General features: G+C 45.9%; 2 protein-coding genes and 1 pseudogene across 2 annotated transcripts; 1 reads left to right on the forward strand and 2 right to left on the reverse strand.

Annotated features, from left to right (window-relative positions):
- The first annotated feature begins 6,330 nt into the window (after positions 1-6,330).
- Positions 6,331-7,734, forward strand: LOC112939698 (uncharacterized). The gene has a single exon (XM_066309236.1). The coding sequence runs from the start codon at positions 6,514-6,516 to the stop codon at positions 7,153-7,155; it is 642 nt and encodes a 213-aa protein (XP_066165333.1). The 5' UTR covers positions 6,331-6,513; the 3' UTR covers positions 7,156-7,734.
- Positions 7,735-8,343: 609 nt separating this feature from the next.
- LOC4326844 (disease resistance protein Pik-2-like) lies at positions 8,344-11,363 on the reverse strand. The gene is made up of 2 exons (XM_015766945.3): positions 10,345-11,363; positions 8,344-10,222 (listed from the first exon to the last, which is right to left on the reverse strand). Exons 1-2 carry the CDS (start codon positions 11,205-11,207, stop codon positions 8,608-8,610), a joined length of 2,478 nt encoding a protein of 825 aa, XP_015622431.1. The 5' UTR covers positions 11,208-11,363; the 3' UTR covers positions 8,344-8,607.
- Positions 11,364-16,504: 5,141 nt separating this feature from the next.
- LOC136355250 (zinc finger BED domain-containing protein RICESLEEPER 2-like) lies at positions 16,505-17,864 on the reverse strand (annotated as a pseudogene).
- Positions 17,865-21,308: the final 3,444 nt, after the last annotated feature.

The following is a 21,308-nucleotide window of genomic DNA, read 5'->3' on the forward strand; positions in this document are numbered from 1 at the left end:
TTCACTTTAGTTTTCTTCTTGGGTGTGTCTGTATGTATCTCCAGCTTCTCACCAAGCCCAGTGAAGCGTGGGCTTCTTCTAAGGCCTTCAGTAGAAACTGGGGTTTGAATTTTGTGCTTTCTTGCTCTCCCTTGCCTAACCTCAGGATCACTAGTTATTTCAGATGAAGCAAACATAACTTTTGCAACCCTTTTTCCATCAGGGTGAATCGATTTCTGCTTCTTCGCAAGACTAGGGCAAGTAGGACTTGGGCAGAGCTGGGGCAACTTGGGGATGTCGATGATCCATTTGATAGAGATAAGATCCCAACATGGATAGGAGTGGACTGATCTGAAGATAATTGGTTGGGTAGCAAGGAGAAGTGGCTTGAAAACTCCCTGAGCAACAGCAATACAGACTAAAGGAGGGAATTTAGTGAGAGGCAGGTGTGGTAGGGGGAGCCCATAAGGAACAATCTGACCATCAAAAGGCAGCTGATCATCCTGTTGCTCAATGATCTGAATAGAAGAAACCGAATCAATCATTGTGAAATCCTGGTCAGAGTAGGAGAGTTGAGGTTATTGGTGGTCTTCCTGTGCAAAACCAATCTCGCCTTGCTCTTCTGGGATAGCCTGGTTCATTTGTGCGTCCATCTGCAGATCATGAATCTGGTCTTGTTGCTATTGAATGATTTCCCATATGCCAGGAACATCTTCATCACCCAGAAGCATGTCGATGAAGTTCCCAGTTAGAACATAGGGGTAAAAAGTCCAAGATTCCCCAAGTCCACCGATCTCAGAGGTGTGGCCCATGACAATCTTTGCCGGCACTTCATGTGGCACAGTGTATCTGACTTTAACCAGGACTCTACCCAAAACCCTGTCTCTAGATGTGCCAGCGAAGGAGCTTTCCAAACTGGCTCACAGTCTGTTCAATAATAGCAGGAGTTCTGAAGCGAGGGGGTATCCCAGGATCATAACCCAACCCTCTCTGTTATAAGGTCGATTTATTTTGTTGGATAGCTGATCATAAGGAATAAAATTGACTTGAGCTAGGTTGTGCAACATGATCGGTCCCTCATCTACCAAAGCATCTCTATGGAAAACAGATTGAAATTAAACAATGCAGAGAGCGAGCGGGTATCTTTGGGCTCTAACCACTGGGATGTTGCGGTGATGAGTGACATGGTGAATAACTTCATCAATAGTTTGGATTACAAGGTGCTCAGGAGGCTGTGGCTGGATGAGAACTGCAGCAAATTCATCATTGAAATTCTGGGAAATTGACTGTACCGTGAAGTCGGCCCGCGGGTTTCTTGCAATCCAAGGGATCTCCACGTTAGCACCAGGGGGAGGAAGAGGTCTGGGCGGAGCTCCTCATCAGTGTGGTTTGCCATACTCTCAGCCCAGGCAATGAGGGAAACCACTTGGGGGGAGATGGGGTTTGGGGAAGAGGGAAAGTTTGGGGAGTAGGGCGAGAGAGCTGGAGAAGAAGAGGAGGGCGACTGATTATTTCCAAAAATGATTAATTCCCTTCCTTTGGCAGGGATTTCTCTAGATGGATCAGAGCGTGATTTAGCTCGCCAATGGGCTTTGTCATTTTTTCTTTTGGCCCAACAGGAACGTCTAGTATGTCCATAATTGTAGCAGGCCCAACTTCTAATTTGATTTATGCAGACATTGATAGCATGATCAGGGGAGAGACATCCTTGGCATAAACCATGCACTGAGTAATTTCCATGAGTGGGCATTGAATGCTTTTCCAAATTCAAATTATCATTTCTCGTCGAATTCAAAGCAGAGAAAAGATCATGAAAATCTTTTGATGATGAATTGCATGTACCTGAAGAACTTTGTATGAAACAGCTTTGAAGAACATGTTGTATTGCGATCCACAGGGGTTGGAAGGATTCCATCACGTGTAGTGGACGACGATGCATTGTGAAACCCAGGAGTTGGGAGAATACCATCATGAACATTTGATGGAGGAAAAGATAACCTGAGAAAAACCGAAGATTTGCCAGAACCTGGTTTCAATTTGTCACTTGATAAAGAGCGGTTCTTGGCGATCAGAGCAGAAGAACCAGATCTGCCAATGCATTGGTGCTTATTTCCAGACGGAAGAATAGGGGACTTATTTTTGCCATAAGAAACAAGAGTCCACATATCTGCTTCCTCCTTCTGCCACTGCGAGAATTCCCAACGCCAATTCGGTCTACCATCTCTCCAAAGGAAGAATCGAGCATGGAAATCTTTGGAGATGAAATTTTTGAAGGAGAGAATATGGAAACCCACTTGTTTAGAGCACACTTGAAAACAGAAACTGTTATTCTTGAGGTGGGAAACATGAAATCCAAAAGGAGTACCACCCAGACAAGATTGCAAAGCAACAGCCACCGATTTTTCCGTTAAACAAAAGTTGAAGCGAATGAAATCAACAACTAGGAAGAAAGGTCTTTTGCTGAAGAATTTGGAGAAATGAACCGAAGAGTTGAACAGATTTTGCACTTGAGCGGAGAAAGACTTTCCGAAATCAAAATTCCAGCCATCGGGAGGGGAGGGAGTGACGAGCTCACCAGGAGAAGCCATGAAAGAGATTCAAAGAAGATCCATCATCCATGACGGCGATCGCCGGCCGCGAGAGCAACCTATATGAGCACCTCTGAAAAACTAGCTGCATCCACGACGTCTGTACATCTTCCCTTCCTCTACCCTAGACTTGCCCTGCCTCGAGATTCAAGCCGAAGAGACAGACCGGGAAACTGGCAAGCACGGAGAAGATGGGTTGGCGTATCGGAGGCGAAGACGAGATGTACCTGAGCAATGGAACGTGAGGGGATGAGGATGCACGGAAGTGGAGGCGCCAGCGCTAGGGTGTGCACACAGAAAATCAACAAACCAATTAAAGAAGTACAATAGTAAGGCATGTCACTAGATCATTTTTTTCTCAGTGCTGAACATACAATTAATTGAGTATATATTAAAAACAATGTGTTTATGGTTCAAAGAAGGGACGACAGACAGACTGTTAAAACATCATGATCACAGTGGTTGGCGGGACTTCTAGAAAGTAAAAAAATAAACCCCAACGTTAATCACGTTCGATTTGTAAAATCTCAACGATAATAAAGAGGGAAGGCAGCGGGAGTAAAAACTAAAAACAAACCCCAAATAGAATCCCAATGACAATTAAGAGGAGAGATGATGGGCAACCCGTTAAGCTGCACAATCACGATGGTTGGCAAGACTTCTAGAAAGTAAAAAAATAAACCACAAAGGCAATCGCATTCGATTTTTAAAATCTCAATGATAATTAAAAGGAAAAGCATCAAGCAGGTCGTAGAGTAGTATAATGGTGATGCCTCTGACGGTTTGGCGGGACTTATAGAAAGTTAAAAATGAACACTGACGATAACTACGTTTGATTTTTAAAATCCCAATAATAATAAAGAGAGTAGGCAGCGGACGGGCCGTAGAGGAGTAGAGTGGCAGCGTTTGGCGGGACTTCTAAAAATTATAAAAATGAAAGCCATTGATAATTATGTTCGATTTGTAAAATCTCAACGATAATAAAGAGGGAAGGCAGCGGGCATAAAAACTAGAAACAAAAATTAAGAGGAGAGATGACGGGCAACTCGTTAAGCTGCACAATCACGATGGTTGGCAAGACTTCTAGAAAGTAAAAAATAAACCACAATGGAAATCATGTTCGATTTTTAAAATCTCGATGATAATTAAAAGGAAAGGCATCAAGAGTGCCGTAGAGGAGTATAATAGTGATGCCACTGACGGTTTGGTGGGACTTTTAGAAAGTTAAAAATGAACACTGACGATAACTACGTTCGATTTTTAAAATCCCAATGACAACAAAGAGATGAGGCAGCGGATGGGCCGCAGAGGAGTAGAGTGGCAGCGTTTGGCGTTACTTCTAAAAATTATAAAAATGAAAGCCAACGAGATAATTAACTTATAAGGTCAATTTTAAAGTTCAAATGAGGATGAATAGATGCCGTAATAGATCAAACAAGCAAATAAAGAGGTGACAAAGGAGTAAGAGGTAGCGATTGTCGTGACTTTTAAAAACTATAAAATTAGAAACATGAAAGGCCTAAGATGACGAGATAGCTATTTAACAAAATTTAAGTAAACTCATATGTAAAAGAAGGTAGTTTTATATGGATACTAGCCGCGCAATTGCGCGGGCCACCTAGCTAGTTATCGTGATCATCTCTTCAAAACCTGAAGAGCACACTACTCGGTCAGTCCGTCTAAACCGAAGAGCATCCAATGGCGTCCACTGAAACTATCAAAGAATTCTTCAACGTCAATGGCCAGATAATCGGCGCCGCCGTGCTTGCCGTGCTCGCTATGGTAGTGGTGGCGCTCGGCACGTACGGCCGTCATTGCAGCCACCCGGCGCTCCGCCTCTTCGTGTGGGGCGCCTCCACCGTCTTCCTCCTGCTCTCCACCTCCATCATCTCCAATTTGCTCAAGGGGGTCCAGGTGGACAAGTGCAGCAATGCCTCTCCCCAAGCTTCCGGTGGCGTCCAGCAGAAGGACAAGCCGGATATTAGGAAGATGTGGATAATCCTCCTGTGGTCGGCACTCATCCTCATCATCAAGGGCAAGTCCGACACGTCGGCGACCGCCCGTTAACATGGCCTCGTCGTCGCCGTCGTCCGGCGACGTTAGCGTCGACGGGCAGAAGGTCCGGCCACCGCTGGAGTATCTGCTGAAGTACATATGGCTGATCTATCTGATTGTGGTGTGCTATCCACTGGAGGACTGGGTGGGCACTACCAGGAGGAACATCTTCGTCGCGTTCTGCATGCTCGGCCTCGCCAAGTTGCTGCTCAACCTGTTCGCGTCATGGCGGGCGAGCAGCTCGTTCGCCGTTGGCAAGAACGCCCGGCTTGTCTCCGGCTACATGGAGCAGCTCGAGGAAGAGGGCGACGAGGTCGGCGGCCATGACCAGGTGCCCCGTTACATAGTGACGGGGGGGAAGGAGGAGCACGTCGCCACGGGCGCCCGCGGATACCGCATCAGGCGGGACGCCCTGGACGATGAGTCCAGCAGCCTCGTGACGCTGGACCGCGTGTGGCGGATGGCGGAGCACGGCGATGTCAACGGCCTCCTCGCCAAGCGGCCCGAGCTCAGGGACCTCTGCCTCTCCTTCTCCCTGTTCAAGAGCCTTCGCCGGCAGCTGTCAGGCTATCCCCTGGACGACGCGGGCTCTACCAAGGCCCTTGAGTTCGTGCTGCGAGGCATGAACGCCGCCGGCTCTGCCTGTGCCGTCAACGCCGACCGAGTGTTCCATGTTCTCGTCGACGAGCTCTCGTTTGCCAGCGACTTCTACTTCGCTGGGCTTCCGCTGTGCACTTACAGCGGGTGGTGCGCCGCCCTGAACTACATCTTCTCCGTCCTAATCGTTGTCGGAGCCACCGCCGTGGGAACAATATATAAAGTGGAAAAGGTGATCATATTCTAACAAGTGCTAAAGAGAGACACCTTTCTTTCCAAAAAAAAAAAGCTACCAGTACACTCAATATCTATATATTTTTTTTCTTCTTAGAGAAGTTTCTCTTAAATTATTCATCCGATTACACCGTTGTGTTCGTAACAATTAAATCTTTACAATAAGATCTCACATGATTATATTTTGATGAAAAATCACAAATTACTTTTATGATATGTCTAAATTACTTCTAGATTTCACTAAGTTACTTCTTACACATATAAAAGTAAATTCAGTAAACCTTAAAAGTAATTTACATATATTATAGAAGTAACTTATAACAAAAAGAAAGTAACTTTAATTTAGAACTATATCTAGATTCATTTACATCTATATAAATAAGGGCAATGCTAAAGTGACTTATATTATGAAACGGGGGGAGTAACTATCTGTAGTAGAAATAATTATATTGTGAGTAAGCTGAAATAAGAAACTACGTAGAGTACAATTTGCAAGTAAAGTGTAGAGAAGATTTATAAAGTCCACAAAATATAGAATTAACTAAAAATAATCAACTTAGAGCATTATGAATGTATAAAAGTAATTTAGTCAAATCTAAAAGTAACATATATATATATATATATATATATATATATATATATATATATATATATATATATATATAGTAAAAGTAACTTACGTATATAATTAAAGTAATTTATAAATATAAATATTTTTTCATCGTAATATAATTATGTAAGATCTTGTTGTAAATATTTAATTGCAACGAATGTAATGGTGTAATCAGATTGTAGATTGGATAAGTAATTTGAGAGAAAACTTTATAAAAAAGAAAAGGACATGCATATCTAAGAGGGAAAAAAGCATGCACGTGTAGTAGTACTTCTTCTCATAATTGGTTGGTCGCTAGTTAACACTAAATCAAGAGGCTTCTCGGTTTAGATTTTGCCATTCAAAGAAGGGAAGCCTAACTTTGTCGTCACGTTCGCCCTCCTGGTGGCGGTGGCGCTCGTCGAGGTATGGGACATCGTCGCCGGCGTGTGCTCCAATTGGAGTAAGATGGCCATGCTCGGCCACTACATCAGGCACGAGCCACAGTGGCGTCGGTGTCGCCGCGCCCACGCGGCGCTCGACGCCGTGCTGCGGTTCAGGCCCGCGAGGCGGTGGCGCAACAAGATCGGGCAGAACTCGGTGCTGGAGCCCCGCCGCTTCTGCCGGCGGTCCGGCCTCCTCTCCGAGAAGCTCTACGGCCGCGCCGGGCTCATGAGGTCGGTGGAAGTCTCGCCGGCGGTGAAGGACGCGGTTCTCAGGTCCTTGATGAGCAGCTACGGCAGGTCGAGCAGAGGACGCGCGGCGGAGCGGCGAGTCGGCAGCAAGGTCGACTGGCTGTGGTACGGCTCCCGAAAGAGCTGGGCGTCCGACGACGGCGACGGCTGCGTCAGCACCACCGACATCATCCTCGCGTGGCACGTCGCCACGAGGCTCTACGAGATGAGATGCTCGCTGCACGCTTCGTCTCCGACGCCGTCGGCATCATCGTCGGACATGGCCGCCGCGTGCCACCTCTCCAACTACTGCGCGTACCTGGCGTCGGCCGCGCCGGAGCTGCTGCCGGACATCGCCACGTGGACCGAGAAACGGTACAGGGAGGTGACGGCCGACGTCACCGCGGGCGCTGGGCAAGGACAGCGCCGCCGGTGAGACGACGACGGCGCAGCAGAGGTACGAGCGGCTCGTGGCGACGCTGAGCGCCGGCGCGCGCGACAAGGCGCTGCGTCGCGGCGCGGAGATCGCGCGCCGCCTTGCGGAGGAGTACACGACCGCCGCCGAGGACGACGACGAGGCGTCGGCGTGGCTGTTCCTGGCGGATTTCTGGTCGGAGATGATGCTCTACGTGGCGCCGTCGGAGAACGTCAAGGGGCACGTGGAGGCCATGGCGCGCGGCGGCGAGTTCGTCACGCTGCTCTGGGCGCTGCTCCTGCACGCCGGCATCACCGCTAGGCCTGAGGCGCCAAGCCGTATTATCCCGTAGGTTGTTACAGTGAAGTCTCCTGTCGGCTGTGGCCCCCGCGTTGTAGAATCAATTGCCGTATTGGTAGTTTTTGCATAGTATAAGCTGGTAGTAGTTCGCTTGTTGTCGTTCTCGTTTAGTTAAGCTAATTTGATTGTTTAATTTAGTATCGAACTGTAGTCCGATTTGCACCAGCACGCATTATCTTGTCCTCACACTATAGTGTATCGTCCTTTTCTTAAGAGGAATAGCAATTCCGTTTCTTTTAAGGATTATTAATCTAATGGCTAAAAATAAAAGATAATGATGGGTTCACCAAATTAAATGAAAATCAATGATTAGATGTTTTGTTTGCCACGTGGCATCACAGGAGCGTTTATAGGGTGCCACATGGGCGGCCACATGACGGCTTAGGAGCGTTTGTAAGAAGTTTAATGGACTTTTAGTATATAATAGATCTGGCTTATAAATTATAATAATCTATCATAATAAGCTACCCGTTTGTTTCAGTTTACTCCTAATAATTTAGATTATAATAATCCTAAACTGAATCAAACAGTCTCTAAGCATGCTTGTGGAGTAGAGTTGAAGCAGGTTGGTATGGTCTTTCTGCTGCTACTTTTTCTTTTTAGTGTAAGGACAACGTACCTCTTGGTAAGTATTTATGCTTTACGATGGGATCTGCATAATTGTTTTATGTACCCTAATTTGATTCTTGGATATTTAATACACAAAATATTCTAAAAATTGAATTCTAGAAATTGGATAAATTTGGACATGATAGATATGAATAATCCGGATGATATCTAATCCTTATAAAGTTTCCCAAATGTAGCCTAACATACATGCCCATACATTTGAGCGGGTTACCCTTTTAGTTATTCTGAATTGATATTTCACTGTAAAAACATCAGTATATAACTTCTTCAACAAAACATCCCTATAGGGCAAGCAGTTGATGCTGTTGCTGCTGCAACAAAGTACTTTTGAGAAAACGACGACATGGTCATACATATATAAGCAGAGTGACAAAGAATGGCATTAACTCAAAACTCAATTCAACACAACAAAGAAATCCGGCAGAAAGTACCGTGCAAGTGTGTACTATATCCCTCTTGCTCTGAAACAAACTCCAGACCGTATCAGATGGCCTTTCCATCAACTTTGACAGAGACATCTGGATGATTAGGGTGAACCATCTCAGCGGCGTTCCTCACAGAAGCGATTGTCGCAGTGGCGCCAGCATCCTTCTGCGAGAACTCAATCAATACATGCTTCAGGCTAGGCAAATGCTCTATACCAGACACACCATTTGACCCATCTGAAATGCCTTTTTCGTACTTCAGCTCAAGAACTTCAACCTTTCGCAAGGAACTGTTAACAAAGGCCACTGATGGCAAGCTGCCCTGGATGCTCAGCTGCTTAAGCCTTTTGAATCCGTCGCTAGAAAAAGAGACTCGTGTCTTATTATCACCAGAGATTTCAGAAGCATCACAAAACAGTTCCAATTCCCTCAAGTTTGCAAGATCAGCAAGTTCTGGCAAGACACTCCCTGTGTTCTTCCAGACGTTGGCGCATGACAACGTTAGTAGGCCGTTCATCTTACTGATCTCGCCAGGCAACTTAGCATTTCCAGCAAGCAAATGCATTAGCTTTTCCAAGCTGACAATGCTGGCAGGTAGCTCTTTCACCTTCGTAGATCTCACATCAAGTGTCTCCAGGCACCTAAGCTCCCCAATTTGTGCTGGGAGCTCGCTGACATCAGTTCCCCTGAGGTTCAGGTACCTCAAAAGAATCAATTTGCAGAGGCCATCGAGGCATAATGGACCATTGCAGCCTTCCAGATCCAGAACACGTAATACGCTCATATCATTCAGGCGAGGCACCCCATTGGCATGACCAAAGACAGTCACTGAGCGAGCATGCTTGATCATATCATTTCGTGCACCAGCAAGATCCTGTTTGACACTGTTTTGAAGAGAGAGTCGCCGGACTGTGCCATTGTTGGTGGAGAGAGCTTCTTTCTTAGCATCTAGAACAGTGACAAAGTTCTCTTCCATGGACTTGACCACAATGAAATCATGTATTACTGGGTGAAGTGTGTAGCAGCTTGGGGTGCCATTATGTCTCAGATGCAATGCCTGGATCAGGTTTCTGCTAATGAGATCAGTAAGGTAACTTCTTGCTGTCTCCTCTTTGCTTGCATGGCGTGCATCAGCGATGAATCCTTCAGCAATCCATCGCCTCACCAAGCGCTCCACATCAATTTCATATTTATTTGGGAATATGCTTAGATACAACATACATGACTTGAGATGTGAAGGTAGATCGTTGTAACTCAGATTAAGTATTTGCTTCAAGTTCAGCTCATCGGAATGTGAACTAGGTAGCAAGTTAGATTCATACCTCTCCCATTCATCTTTTGAAAAACGATGTGCTAGTGCGCCAGCTACGCTAGATATAGCAAGCGGCAAGCCCCCACATCTTTCCACGATTATATCATAGAGATCCTTCAAATGGTTAGGACAATCCTTCCCTTTCCCAAAAGCTTTGTTGGAAAATAAATCTTTGGAGTCCGCGTCACTAAGGAGACCAGTTTTGTAAACTGATTCATCCGAATTGGAAGAACATTCCTTTGCCAACTCATCATTTCTGGTTGTGACCATTATCCTACTGCCAAGATTATCATCTCGGAAACAACACTTGAGTGTTGACCATTCTGTTCTACCCCATAAATCATCAATGACAATGAGGTACCTGTTTAGCAAAACAAAACAGATTAGTGCAAAAATGTAGCAGCCAAAAATCTTCATCACAGGATTCTAAACTCTTAAGCTGCATGTCACATTGCAAAAACGCTGCAAATTGATTTTGCCCACCTCTTATCCTTCAATTCATCTCTCAGCATTCCGATCAATCGGCCAATATCTTCGCCTCCTGCATACCCATTGCCGATCTGGGAGAGGATGCCCTTCAGTGTCTTACCTACAATGTCCGGCTTCTGACCGACGGAGACGAAAGCGCTGCAATGGAACTTGTTCTCCTCCTTGAGTCGCCGGAGCACCGCCGTGGCAAGCGTCGTCTTCCCGGCGCCCGGCATCCCGGAGATGGAAACCACCTTGAGCCCAGTCGTGCCGTCGTCCACCACCATCTCGGACACCTTCTTCACCGGCGCATCCAGGCCGACGAGGGAACTAGTGTCAGCATAGAGCGCAACCAGCCTGGGGTCAACGGCCGCCACGCCGCTCCGGCCGCCGGCGTGACGCGCCGGCGGATCGAACCTGTAGCGCTTCCGCTGCTCGCTCAGCTCGATGACCCGGTTCTTGAGCTCCTGCAGCTCGGTAGCGATGACGTGGCGGGCGGGGAGCGTCGTGACCTTGTTGACGCAGCAGCGCACCCAGGAGAGGAACCCGCCGGAGGAGGAGGAGGAGGAGGTGGCGGCCGCAGCGCCCGGAGAGGCGGCGGCGCCGCCGTCGACGCGGTGGGCGAAGAGGTCGATCCAGTCCTCGATGTCGTAGGCGAGGTCGCGGACCTGGGCGACCCAGGCCCGGGTCTGGACGTCGGAGCTCTCGAGGGACTCGCACCGGAGGAGGGCGGCGTTCATGGTGCCGAGCTCGGACTGGAGGAAGCCGACGTCCCCGCGGGCGCCGGACAGCAGCGTGTACTCCTGCTGCAGCAGGTCGCCGAGCTTGGCCGGCAGAGCGTCCACCATGCCGGACAGGGCGCCCACCGCGATCTCCATGTCGACCGGATGCGGCGGCTCTCTCTCTCTGGATCTGGATTCCGGCGGCTCGCCGGCGGCGGCAGCGACGGCGAGGATGGGCGGGCGTGGACTTCGAACCAAGTCCCCAAGTCTTCTTCCTGATGGTTCGTTCTCTCTTTACACCTCCAACCTGCTAATGATGGTGGGTCCCGCTGATGGTCTCCACTTGATGACAAAAATAATTTGGTTTTTCGTTTTTCTTTTTTTAGTATAAAGCACAAGACCGGTCTCAAAATTCAGACCCATCCAGATTATAGTTTAAGATGGCTACGGGTTTTTCGGGATCCTACATGATACTGGTGTGACATGTTAGACAGATGATTACTCATTTTATCTTTCGTTATTTTTCTTATTTTATCACTTTTCTCTTCTCTTCTTCCTTTTAGTTCGTCCAGCTGCCTCCGCCTCCTCCATGCCCGTGACTGCGGCAGACGACGGAGATGACGGAGATGACGGGCATGATCTGATGAGGTATGATTAAAGGGGCTGACTAAGGGAACATACTCTCTCGCGTCCATAACTCACTTGCCAAAACACACAAGACGCTATCATTGTGCGCCATCAATGTCTTTTCGGTGGTTTGTCACATAAGCGAAAGCTAACGATATTCAAGACTTTTACAGCGGAATCAGCTCCTACCATGTCGGACATATGTTCTTTCTCTATATCTGGACTACATGCGAGTCGTGGCATCTTAGTGGCCCTATAGATATATCTCTTGCGGTCATTTTAATTTTGTCTTTGTAGTTTGGGGTTGAGCAGTTTTGACATGATAAGGCACCAGGCGAAGACCTTTGCCTTAGCATTGGTAGACGGCATTGGCCTTATTGAAGGTGCTATTATAGGTGTGTAATATTGCGCACCCTTGAGGGCCCTTAGGTGAAAACCTATGTTGGACTAGATAGGCAGTCCGACAGTCGGACTAGGAAAAGCTAAAATGCATGGTCTAGTTCGATTTATAGAGAAGGTGTCAAGCCATGAAGTTCCCCTTTCTAGCTTTAAAACTTTGTTTAATAAATCGCCTGAAGAAATCGTTGAATTAACCTAGAGCTAATCCATAATTAATAAATGTATTTAATAATTGGAAATGGCATGTGGAATTTTTCCTTGGGTTCTACATGTCAAAATGTGTTAATAGGATTTTTAGTGGAATTTTCCGAGCCTTGAAAATAATTTTAACCCATTAAAATCATCAAAGTGCAATATTTAATACCAGGAAAAACCCTTTACCTTTTCTTCTTTTTATTTTTCTCTCTTTTTCCTTTGTTGGGCCATCGGCGCACTCCTCCCGCGCCGCCCTTCCCTCGGCTGGGCCGGCCCAAACCGCCTCCCTCCTCTCTCGGGCGCTAACAGGCGGGGCCCACCTATCAGCCTTTTTCCCTACCTCCAGCCAGCGGCAACCGCCGCAGAAGTCACGCGTCCACGCCGCCTTCCCGCTCCTCCACGCCCCCACTCCACACCCGTGCCGCGCGGCCACGTCACCGCCCACGTCCGCACCCCTCCCGCGCACGCGCACGCATAGAGGCGGGATTCAATTTGAATCCCCCTCTGTTTCTCTCCCCACCTCCCCCACATCGTCGCCGGCCAAATCGGCCACCTTCCCGGCCTTATCCACCTCTCCCGTGCCTATAAAACGCCACGCTTGCCCATGCTCTCCGCTGCTCTCCCCACACCGAATCGAGCTCCGCCGGTCGTTACCGAAGTCCGGCCACCCGCCGCCACTGCGAGAGCCATTGCCAAGCCAAGAAACCGCCGCCGTTAGCTCCGCCGTTGCAAGGGCTATCCCGGCCACCGCCACATCGCTCTCCCCACGTACTGCCACCTACCGCTGCCTCCATCCGTCGCTAGCTGCTGCTAGGGCCACCGTCGAGCCGCTCCGTCGCCGTCGTTGGACTCGCGAGGTCGAGGGCCGTCTCGTCCATCCCGCGCGCTTTGCCGTCTGCCGCTTGCCGCCACCGTCCGCGGTCGTCTTCCCCCACGCCAGCCGAATCCCACGGTGAGGCGCCCCCTCCCCGTCTTTTCCCCTTCCACTCCCTCCTAGCGCCGATCCGCGCCACTGCCCTTCGCGCCATGTGCCGCCGCCTTTCGCGCTGTCCGCCGCCGGTGACCGCGCGCGCCGCCGCCGCTCGCCATGGCTGGCCAGCCGGCTTTGAAGCCGAGCCGAGCCTGGCGGCTGCTCTCCGCGCCGTCCGATCGGCCTCCTTGCCGATCTGGGCCATCGGTCCCGTGGACCGGCGGTGGACCACCCGCGTGGTCCCAGTCCACGGTGGACCGGTCTCCTTGAACCGTGCCGGGTGGGGCCCACCTGCCAGCGCCCCTCCCTCTCCCTTTGTCACTGTCCAGTAGGGCCCGCATGTCGGCGCCCCCCCCCCCTTTGCTGACGTCACTTGGGCAATATTGCGCAATAAATGAATTAAGGCTTTTCTTTTTATAGTAAAAACGCAGATAATATTCTAAAATTCATAACTAATTCATCCGAACTCCGTTTAAGTCCATTCAAGTCTCCGTAAATTCATAAAAATCCCTAGGATCCATTAAAAATGGTTCGGTTTCCTGTTTCAGTAGACTTATAGCATGTTTTGCTTGTGTGCATTGTTTGCCACGTAGATTTCGGCCGTTTCGTCGATCCGCGGTTTCTTGAAGACATTGCTGTGGTCTCATCAGTGCGAGAGCAAGGTAAGTCATGCATTAAAATTTATCATAATGTACCCAATTTACAAATGTCCCGCATTTCTATTAAACGTGTCATTCTTTTACAATATCATGTTGGATGGGTCCTATTACTCAGCTATATATTGTTTCCCTTACACCATTGATAACTTGGGTATTAAAATGCATAGATGATGGATTAGGAATTGCTTAGCAATGCTTAGTTCAACTAGTACACAAAGGGGGATCACATTAATGCATAGACTTTGACTATTGGCATAGCTTTGGATTAGTGCCACCACAATGGTGTTAGTTAATTAAAATACACTACATGGTAGGCTGTGGGTGCATGGTTTTGCTAGTCGTGCCCATGGCGATTAAGGACCGGTTCGCGGGATGCCCTGGAAGAACTTATCGTACTTACGACAAGCCAGCGTGGGCAACAGCTGGGCTTGTAGTGTAGCTTTCCTCTAGCTGACGTACCCAGGCTAGGGTGAGCGTGATGGAGTTGGGTCGGCCGGGGTGTTCGGTTGATCGGCTTTCGGATTCACCGTGGCACGAGAGGGGGCCACCCGTTGCCTGCTGGGGATGGGGGCGAAACCTGAGGTGTGGTGCGATTTGTTAGAGGGGGTTATGCGAAGGGTCCTGTCACAGCCTCTTTCTGGTATGTCGTGGTGGCATGTCGGCGTACAGGAACATGTCGTGGGGCTGTGTCTTGTGGGTACAGTTGTACACCTCTGATCAGAGTAAAACTATTCGAATAGCCGTGCCCGTGGTTATGGGCGGTCGACCAGATTCACCGTGATTAGTCTCACTCCTAGTTAGCTAATGGAACTGGTTAGTTCAGGTGGTGGATTGGGCCTGTCTCAACGTGGTGTAGCATTGAGCAGTGATTGGTTAATTTGGATTAATTACTACCACTGTTTTACTGCTTTCAACTACTGCTTTTAAATGCCCGCTTTATGCAAATGAATCTCTAGCCTCCTTTGGTTATATCTTGCATCATACCTCCTCTTCTGGTATGACTTGCTGAGTACAGTCGGTAGTACTCACCGTGGGACGACGACACCGTGGCGGTTGATGGCGGAGGCCGGCGAGTGGTAGCCGGTGGCGCTTGAGGCGAACGATGCTAAAGCGACGTCTGGCCCATAGCAAACGAGGTGAACATTGTGGATAGCTCTCTCAGTAGGATTGCAAGTGGGATAGGTTGTGGGCCGTCCCGCCCCGCCCCACACCAGCCGCCAATTGCATGTGCAGGCAAATGGCAGCCCGCCCCGCACGGCTTGGCGGGATTGCTCAGCCCGACGGGCACCGCTGGACAGCCCACAATTTGCACATCTCTGTTTAATTAGGTTCATCAATCACACAAGCACATAACTACTCCATGTCCCAAATTTAGCACAAAACTACATGAAAACTGTATTATTTTCATGTGAAAATATTCACACAAGCACAGAACTACTCCCTGTCCCAAATTTAGCTAGGATTAGCAAGAGAAGGAAGAAAATATAAAATTGCAACATCAAGAGAGTGAACATGAAACAGATAGAGAGCTACTCGCTCAAGAACATGAGAATTCACAAATTCAGCAGAGCTACTAGCTCAAGAACATACAAGAGAATTCACAAATTCAGCAGAGCCACAAACACTAATGCTACAAGACCTGACAAGTGATTAACAACATCAAACTGCTACACGATGATTTCAATATTAATATGTGTTCAACGCCATTCTTTTTCAATGACATAACAAGTATAGTACTGAATAAGAACACCATTCTTTTCCTTCAACATCATGACTAACGTTAGAGTGATGATGATGCATTTTCTCTTCATGATAAACCAACTGTCCCAATTGACAAAGTGACAAACAACTGCTTCCAACTCCATGAGCTCTTCCGGTCTTTTTCTATATTACCTTCAACATACATTAAATTTATAAAGTTAGAGTGGAGAAACTACTAATCGAAAATTAGAAATGAATTCATCAACCGATTGATCACAACGTTATTCCATATTGTAGAATGGAGTAAATATGTACTAAGTTTCATCAATTAAGAATGCATCCGAAATATGAATTAAAGGACATAATTGACAATAACAAGCAGTTATCGAGGATAGTGAGATATATAACCTGCTGCTGGTTGTTGTGCTGGTACTACCTGTTACTAGAGGTGTATAGGCATTTTCACCTGTATAGGAAGAAACAATGGAGTTAATAAAAAAGAGTACATGCTGGACTGTTGGATGTTAATAAAAAAGAAACAATGATGTTAGTGGTGTAGTATACAACTATACAAAAATATAGAATAGCCAAGTTAATTCAAACGAATCTCAATTTAAATACCTGAATGTTGCACATTTTGGTCATCACTCTCAGCAAGATCACGTGCAAAGAAATCACCCAAACCTTCTGCCCTCATCCAATCTTGAAGGCAAATCAATGCCTCTACAGTACTGCTCGAAAGTCTACTTCTATAGTCACTAATGATCCTTTCTCCAGTTGAAAATGCTGCCTATGTTGCTGGAATAGCCAAAACATCACGTGCCATTCGTGAAATCACAGGGTACTTTGTTTTGTTTACCATCCACCAATTCAAGATATCAAAATCATGCCCATCTTGGAAATCACCTTCCTGAGGCATATCAGCAAGATATCGACTAAGCTCACTCTTTACTTTGCTCCTGCTTTTGTCATGTAGAAAATGTCTCCAATCAGCGAATTGATTACTTGCATCAACATTCTGCTCAACACTTGTTTCGGGCTGAGAATTGATGTTGTTTGAGCCCCCATACTTGGAAGAATATTCATCAAACAATTTCTGCATATTACTCTTGATTTCCTTAAGGTAAGGAGTTGCAGCAGCTCCAAATGCAGGCTTCAAATGGAACTCAATGAACTTGTACTTATACCTTGGATCAAAAATAACCGGGAAACATATTTACAAGTATTGAGCGTCCCAGTACTTCTTAAATTTTTCTTTCATTTCCTTGACAATAGATGCAATGGTGACATCTTCATTTGTAGCCTCCTTGTCCAAAACCATCTTTATCTTCCAAAGTTCATGAAAATAGCATGTTGAAGTTGGGTACAACGTACCAGATACTGCAACAGTAGCTTCATAGAAAACTTTCAACAAAGCACAAAGCTTCTCAGCCATTGTCCATTGATAATCGAAGGGTTGATGCAAATAATTTATGTCATGCCGATCCAAGGCTTCAAAGGCCATTCTGACCAATAAAGATGAATCGAGCATTAAGTATGTCGAATTCCATCTCGTTGATACATCAAGCGATGGTCGTCTGTTAGTTTTTATTCCCACTTGAGCAATCATCTCTTCAAACCTTTGACCACGTGATTGCGAACTCCGAACATATTTAACACTTTCTCTTATACTGTTAATGGTGTTGCTCATGGTTTTTAGCCCATCTTGGACAATTAGATTGAATATATGGGCAGCACAGCGGAAATGCAACAACACTCCATCACAAGGCAACATTGTCTTACCAACAAGATTGGTTTTCAGATTAGTCATCATTGTATCATTCACACTTGCATTGTCTAAGGTAATAACTTATTTTCGATATGCCACTCCAGAATGGCCTTTAGCATTTCACTAAACATAGTGATGCCATCATGTGGGGTCGGCACTAGAGCAAACTTTATAATTCTCTTTTGCAACTTCCATTCATTATCAATGTAATGACAGGTAACACACAAATAGCCTAAGTTCTGGATGGAAGTCCACATGTCGGCAGTAAGAGATACTCGAGAATTTGAGCTCTTCAAGACATCAAATAAAGCTAACTTTGATATCACCTTAAAATATGGATTTAAACTTGCAACAAATCTCCTAAATCCAACATGCTCAACAATGCTAAAGGGTAACTCTTGAAACACAATCATCCTAAGAAGTTCTTTCCGTGACACTTCTTGGTCAAATTTCCAATTCTTCATAACATCAGCGGTAGGGGACAAGTTGGCATGCATATGCTCAATCAAATGGTGCATTCTAAGCCTGACCTTACAAACTTTCAAATGTCTAAGGCACTGACTAGTCCCAGAAGATCGGCTAGCCACGAAAACCTTATTGTAGTGGATACATTTAGCATGTGATAGTTTATCATTAGTACATATTGGATCAAATTCTTTCCACATTGTAGATTTCAGTTTTCTTGCTCTCCCTGTGGCTAAGCACAAAAATATTGCTATAAATACACTAGTGACAAGTAAAGTAAAAATACTGCACTGACAAGTATTATACGAATATTATAAGTATACTAGCGACATTTCGACAAGTACTCTATGTTCAGTTTATACATATTGTGCAATTGCAGTACATGCACACAATCAATTAATATAAATTAATTCATAGACATGAATAGATTACTGTAACAATCAATTAATGGCTATTGCATACATATTATATAACTGCAGTACATGCATGCAATCAATTAATGTAAAAATAATAATTCATAGACATGGATAGATAACGACAAAAATCAGAACAAATAATTTCAAAGAAAAGTCAGCAAGTTCTTACCGTGACTCCCACAAGGAGTCGCTCTTGTCTGATTTGTCATATCGATATCATTAGAAGTTGGGGCTGGTGATGGAGTTCTTTGCCTTGAAGAATTGATAATTGCCATTGAAGATCTAACAGATGGAGAGCTCACTTCGGACATCATGTGTCTCACCCCTGGGGACCTTACTAATGGCAAAATAGGTGACCGTGGTCGCTTGGCTGAAGGAGGATCTAAAGAAGACTTCCGCTTTGCCCCTAAAAGGGCTGCCTCTTCAGTAGCTTCAAACGATGATGGGTCGACATGGAAGAAAATTTGTGCTGAAAAGAGCAAAATTGTGAGCATAGTAAAATTGTGAGCACTTATGAAAAGAGTAAAATTGCGAGCACTTGTGAACTATATAGCACTTCAAAAATCAAAACAAATAGACTACATATCATGAAGGGCAAATAATAAAAAGAATGCGTATCACTCTACTATCAGCACATGTGCCTGATTGGTCCTCTATTAGAACAGTACTCTGATAGTCTGATTGGGCCAACAGTTGTGTAAGTGTTCTGTTTATTTCACCAAGATGAAATTCTGAAAAACTAATGCAGATGCAGGGAAAACATGAAAAAATAATTATCCAGTGTAACATCTGGGGTGAATATTACTACTACATGTAACTGTACTTTATATACTATAGAACAAGAAAAAAAAACCTGAAGCTAATAATTAAGAAATTAGTCTGAAGGAAACTTCTCTGAATGAGCACCTATCAATCTTGTTATGTCAAACCAGTGGTAGCTGATCATGCACCACATTAATTAGATAAAAAAAGATGCAATAGATCATTTGCAGACGCTGATGTCCAGTATAACAATGGCTAGATCACCAATCACACTCAAAGTTTAACATATACAAAAACAAATAGAGTGAGTGAGACAACCTGCTGCCATTCTTGGAGAAGCAATTCGTTGATTCACATAAATACACAAGAAACACAGGAAAGGTTAGTTTGATCTTGTACCTTAATTAGTGTGTAGAGATCTGGAGGCGGCAGCGCAGCGTCGCAAGCTGCAGGATTTGGATGGATCTATCAAGAACTATCAAGAACTAAAGTATGAAATGCACTAGATTTGCTATTTCGCTGGATCAGGAGACTGGAGGGCGTCGGCTGCTGGATTTGGATGGATGGGCGACAAGGAAGACGAGAGTAGCGGCCGCTGCGGCGCCGTCTCGCCGCCGCCATCTCCCGTCTCGGCTGCGCCGCTACGGCTGCGTCTCGCGTCTCCCAGTCTGTGCACTAATGCCGTGGCGCCCAACGGGTTGTGCGGGATGGGCCAAACAATTTTAGGTCCACGCAGGATGGCCAGCCCGCAAATTTGCGGGCTTTTTTGTGGGCCGGGACTGCGGGCCGAAAAAAAAGCCTGCCCCACTTGCATCCCTATCTCTCAGCAACTCCTAATGAGATTATTGATTTCTTGCAAGAATCGTATATAATCTATGATTAATTAAATTCTTTATCCTTCTTGATTCTATGTAGTCTGACTTCGATTGGGTTGAGCACTCATCATGGCGTGCTTCTCTATTCTCCCTTGCATGGCGGAGATCCTGTTTGTGATGGTCAATCGATTTGGTAACATCAGCAAGAAACTGTGATTTGTTTCATCACCTCTGTCGTTGCCCAGTTTATGATAGTGAGGCGGTGACAACAGCAACGACGACCTCCATCTTTGGCTCCGTCACCGGATCCGGCTCCTACCAAGATCGCAGCGGCCAGACTTGGTGCTGCCTCGGCTCCAGCCTGCATCTCCGTCGCTTTGTCTTCTTGCTCTCTCTAGCAGGATAGAAACTCCATTCAGCCGTCTCGAGGAACTGGCGATGGCATGTATTGCTGTGTTTGTATGTAAATTTTTTATTCTTGTGTTTTTACTATGATGTGCATGTAAAATCTTTATTTTTTGTCCCGTGATTTAGGATGGAGTGATTCAATGTATAAGTAAATATTCACGTATTATTGGGGGTAAACTAATTAGGCCCCAGTAACTACCTCCTTATTTATTTTTCTTTTTTTCCTTGCTTGATGCACTCACTATAAGAAATCATCAACCAAGTCTGGCAATAATGCAGTTACTACAAGTTAATGCACCATCAATTTTCATTTACATCGACAGTAATACGAATACTACAAGATTTGATCAACCAATGTTGTTCATAATCCAACTACTACAAGCACACGCACCATCAATTTTCATTTATGTCGACAGTAACTTGATTACTATAAGATTTCACCAAACATGGTTGTCGTTAATCCAATTACTACAGGCACATGCACCATCAATTTTCTTTTACATCGACAGTAATTCGATTACTACAAGATTTGGTCTCAGTTTGTTGCACACCATATCGTAACTACCTCGATAGGAAACAAAGATAAACCAATTACAACGATTATTTTCAACCGACCACCAATTTTACGGATCTGTAATTGATTTACCACGAATTCAAATAGAACTAATCTACACAGATTGAACGTGGACAACCGAACACCAGTTTTTACGGACTCTGGGCGCGATGTGCGGTGCTCGGAACAATATTCCGCGCTCTACCGCTCGTAATAGCGCTACCGCCTATTTTTTGGAAAAAAAATCGAGGGCCCGATTTATAGCTGTGTGGAAGTAGAAAAAAAATTGAAAATATACCTTTTTTTTCATAATTTGCGTTTATATACCTACATGGCGGAGATTTGCACTAATATACCTAATCCGCGGGTTGGAGATGCGGGAGCGACGCTTAACCGTGGATCAGATGTGCGGGATCAATGGACGTCCCGATCGCGCGGAATGAATATGCGGGATCGAAGCGGTCCCGTATATTGGGCATGCGGTATCGGCACGATCCCGCAGGTCCATGAAGAGGCAGC

The sequence above is a fragment of the Oryza sativa genome, chromosome 1 (genome assembly GCF_034140825.1).
Source record: "Oryza sativa Japonica Group chromosome 1, ASM3414082v1".
NCBI lineage: Eukaryota > Viridiplantae > Streptophyta > Magnoliopsida > Poales > Poaceae > Oryza > Oryza sativa.

What these genes read in the sequence shown, in the direction of transcription:
- LOC112939698 (XM_066309236.1), top strand. Translation starts at nt 6,514, where the DNA reads ATGGCCATGCTCGGCCACTACATCAGGCACGAGCCACAGTGGCGTCGG.
- LOC4326844 (XM_015766945.3), bottom strand. Translation starts at nt 11,207, where the DNA reads ATGGAGATCGCGGTGGGCGCCCTGTCCGGCATGGTGGACGCTCTGCCG. An exon ending in GATGAATTGAAGGATAAGAG is followed by an intron (nt 10,223 to 10,344) that starts GTGGGCAAAATC and finishes TTTGCTAAACAG; the next exon opens with GTACCTCATTGTCATTGATG.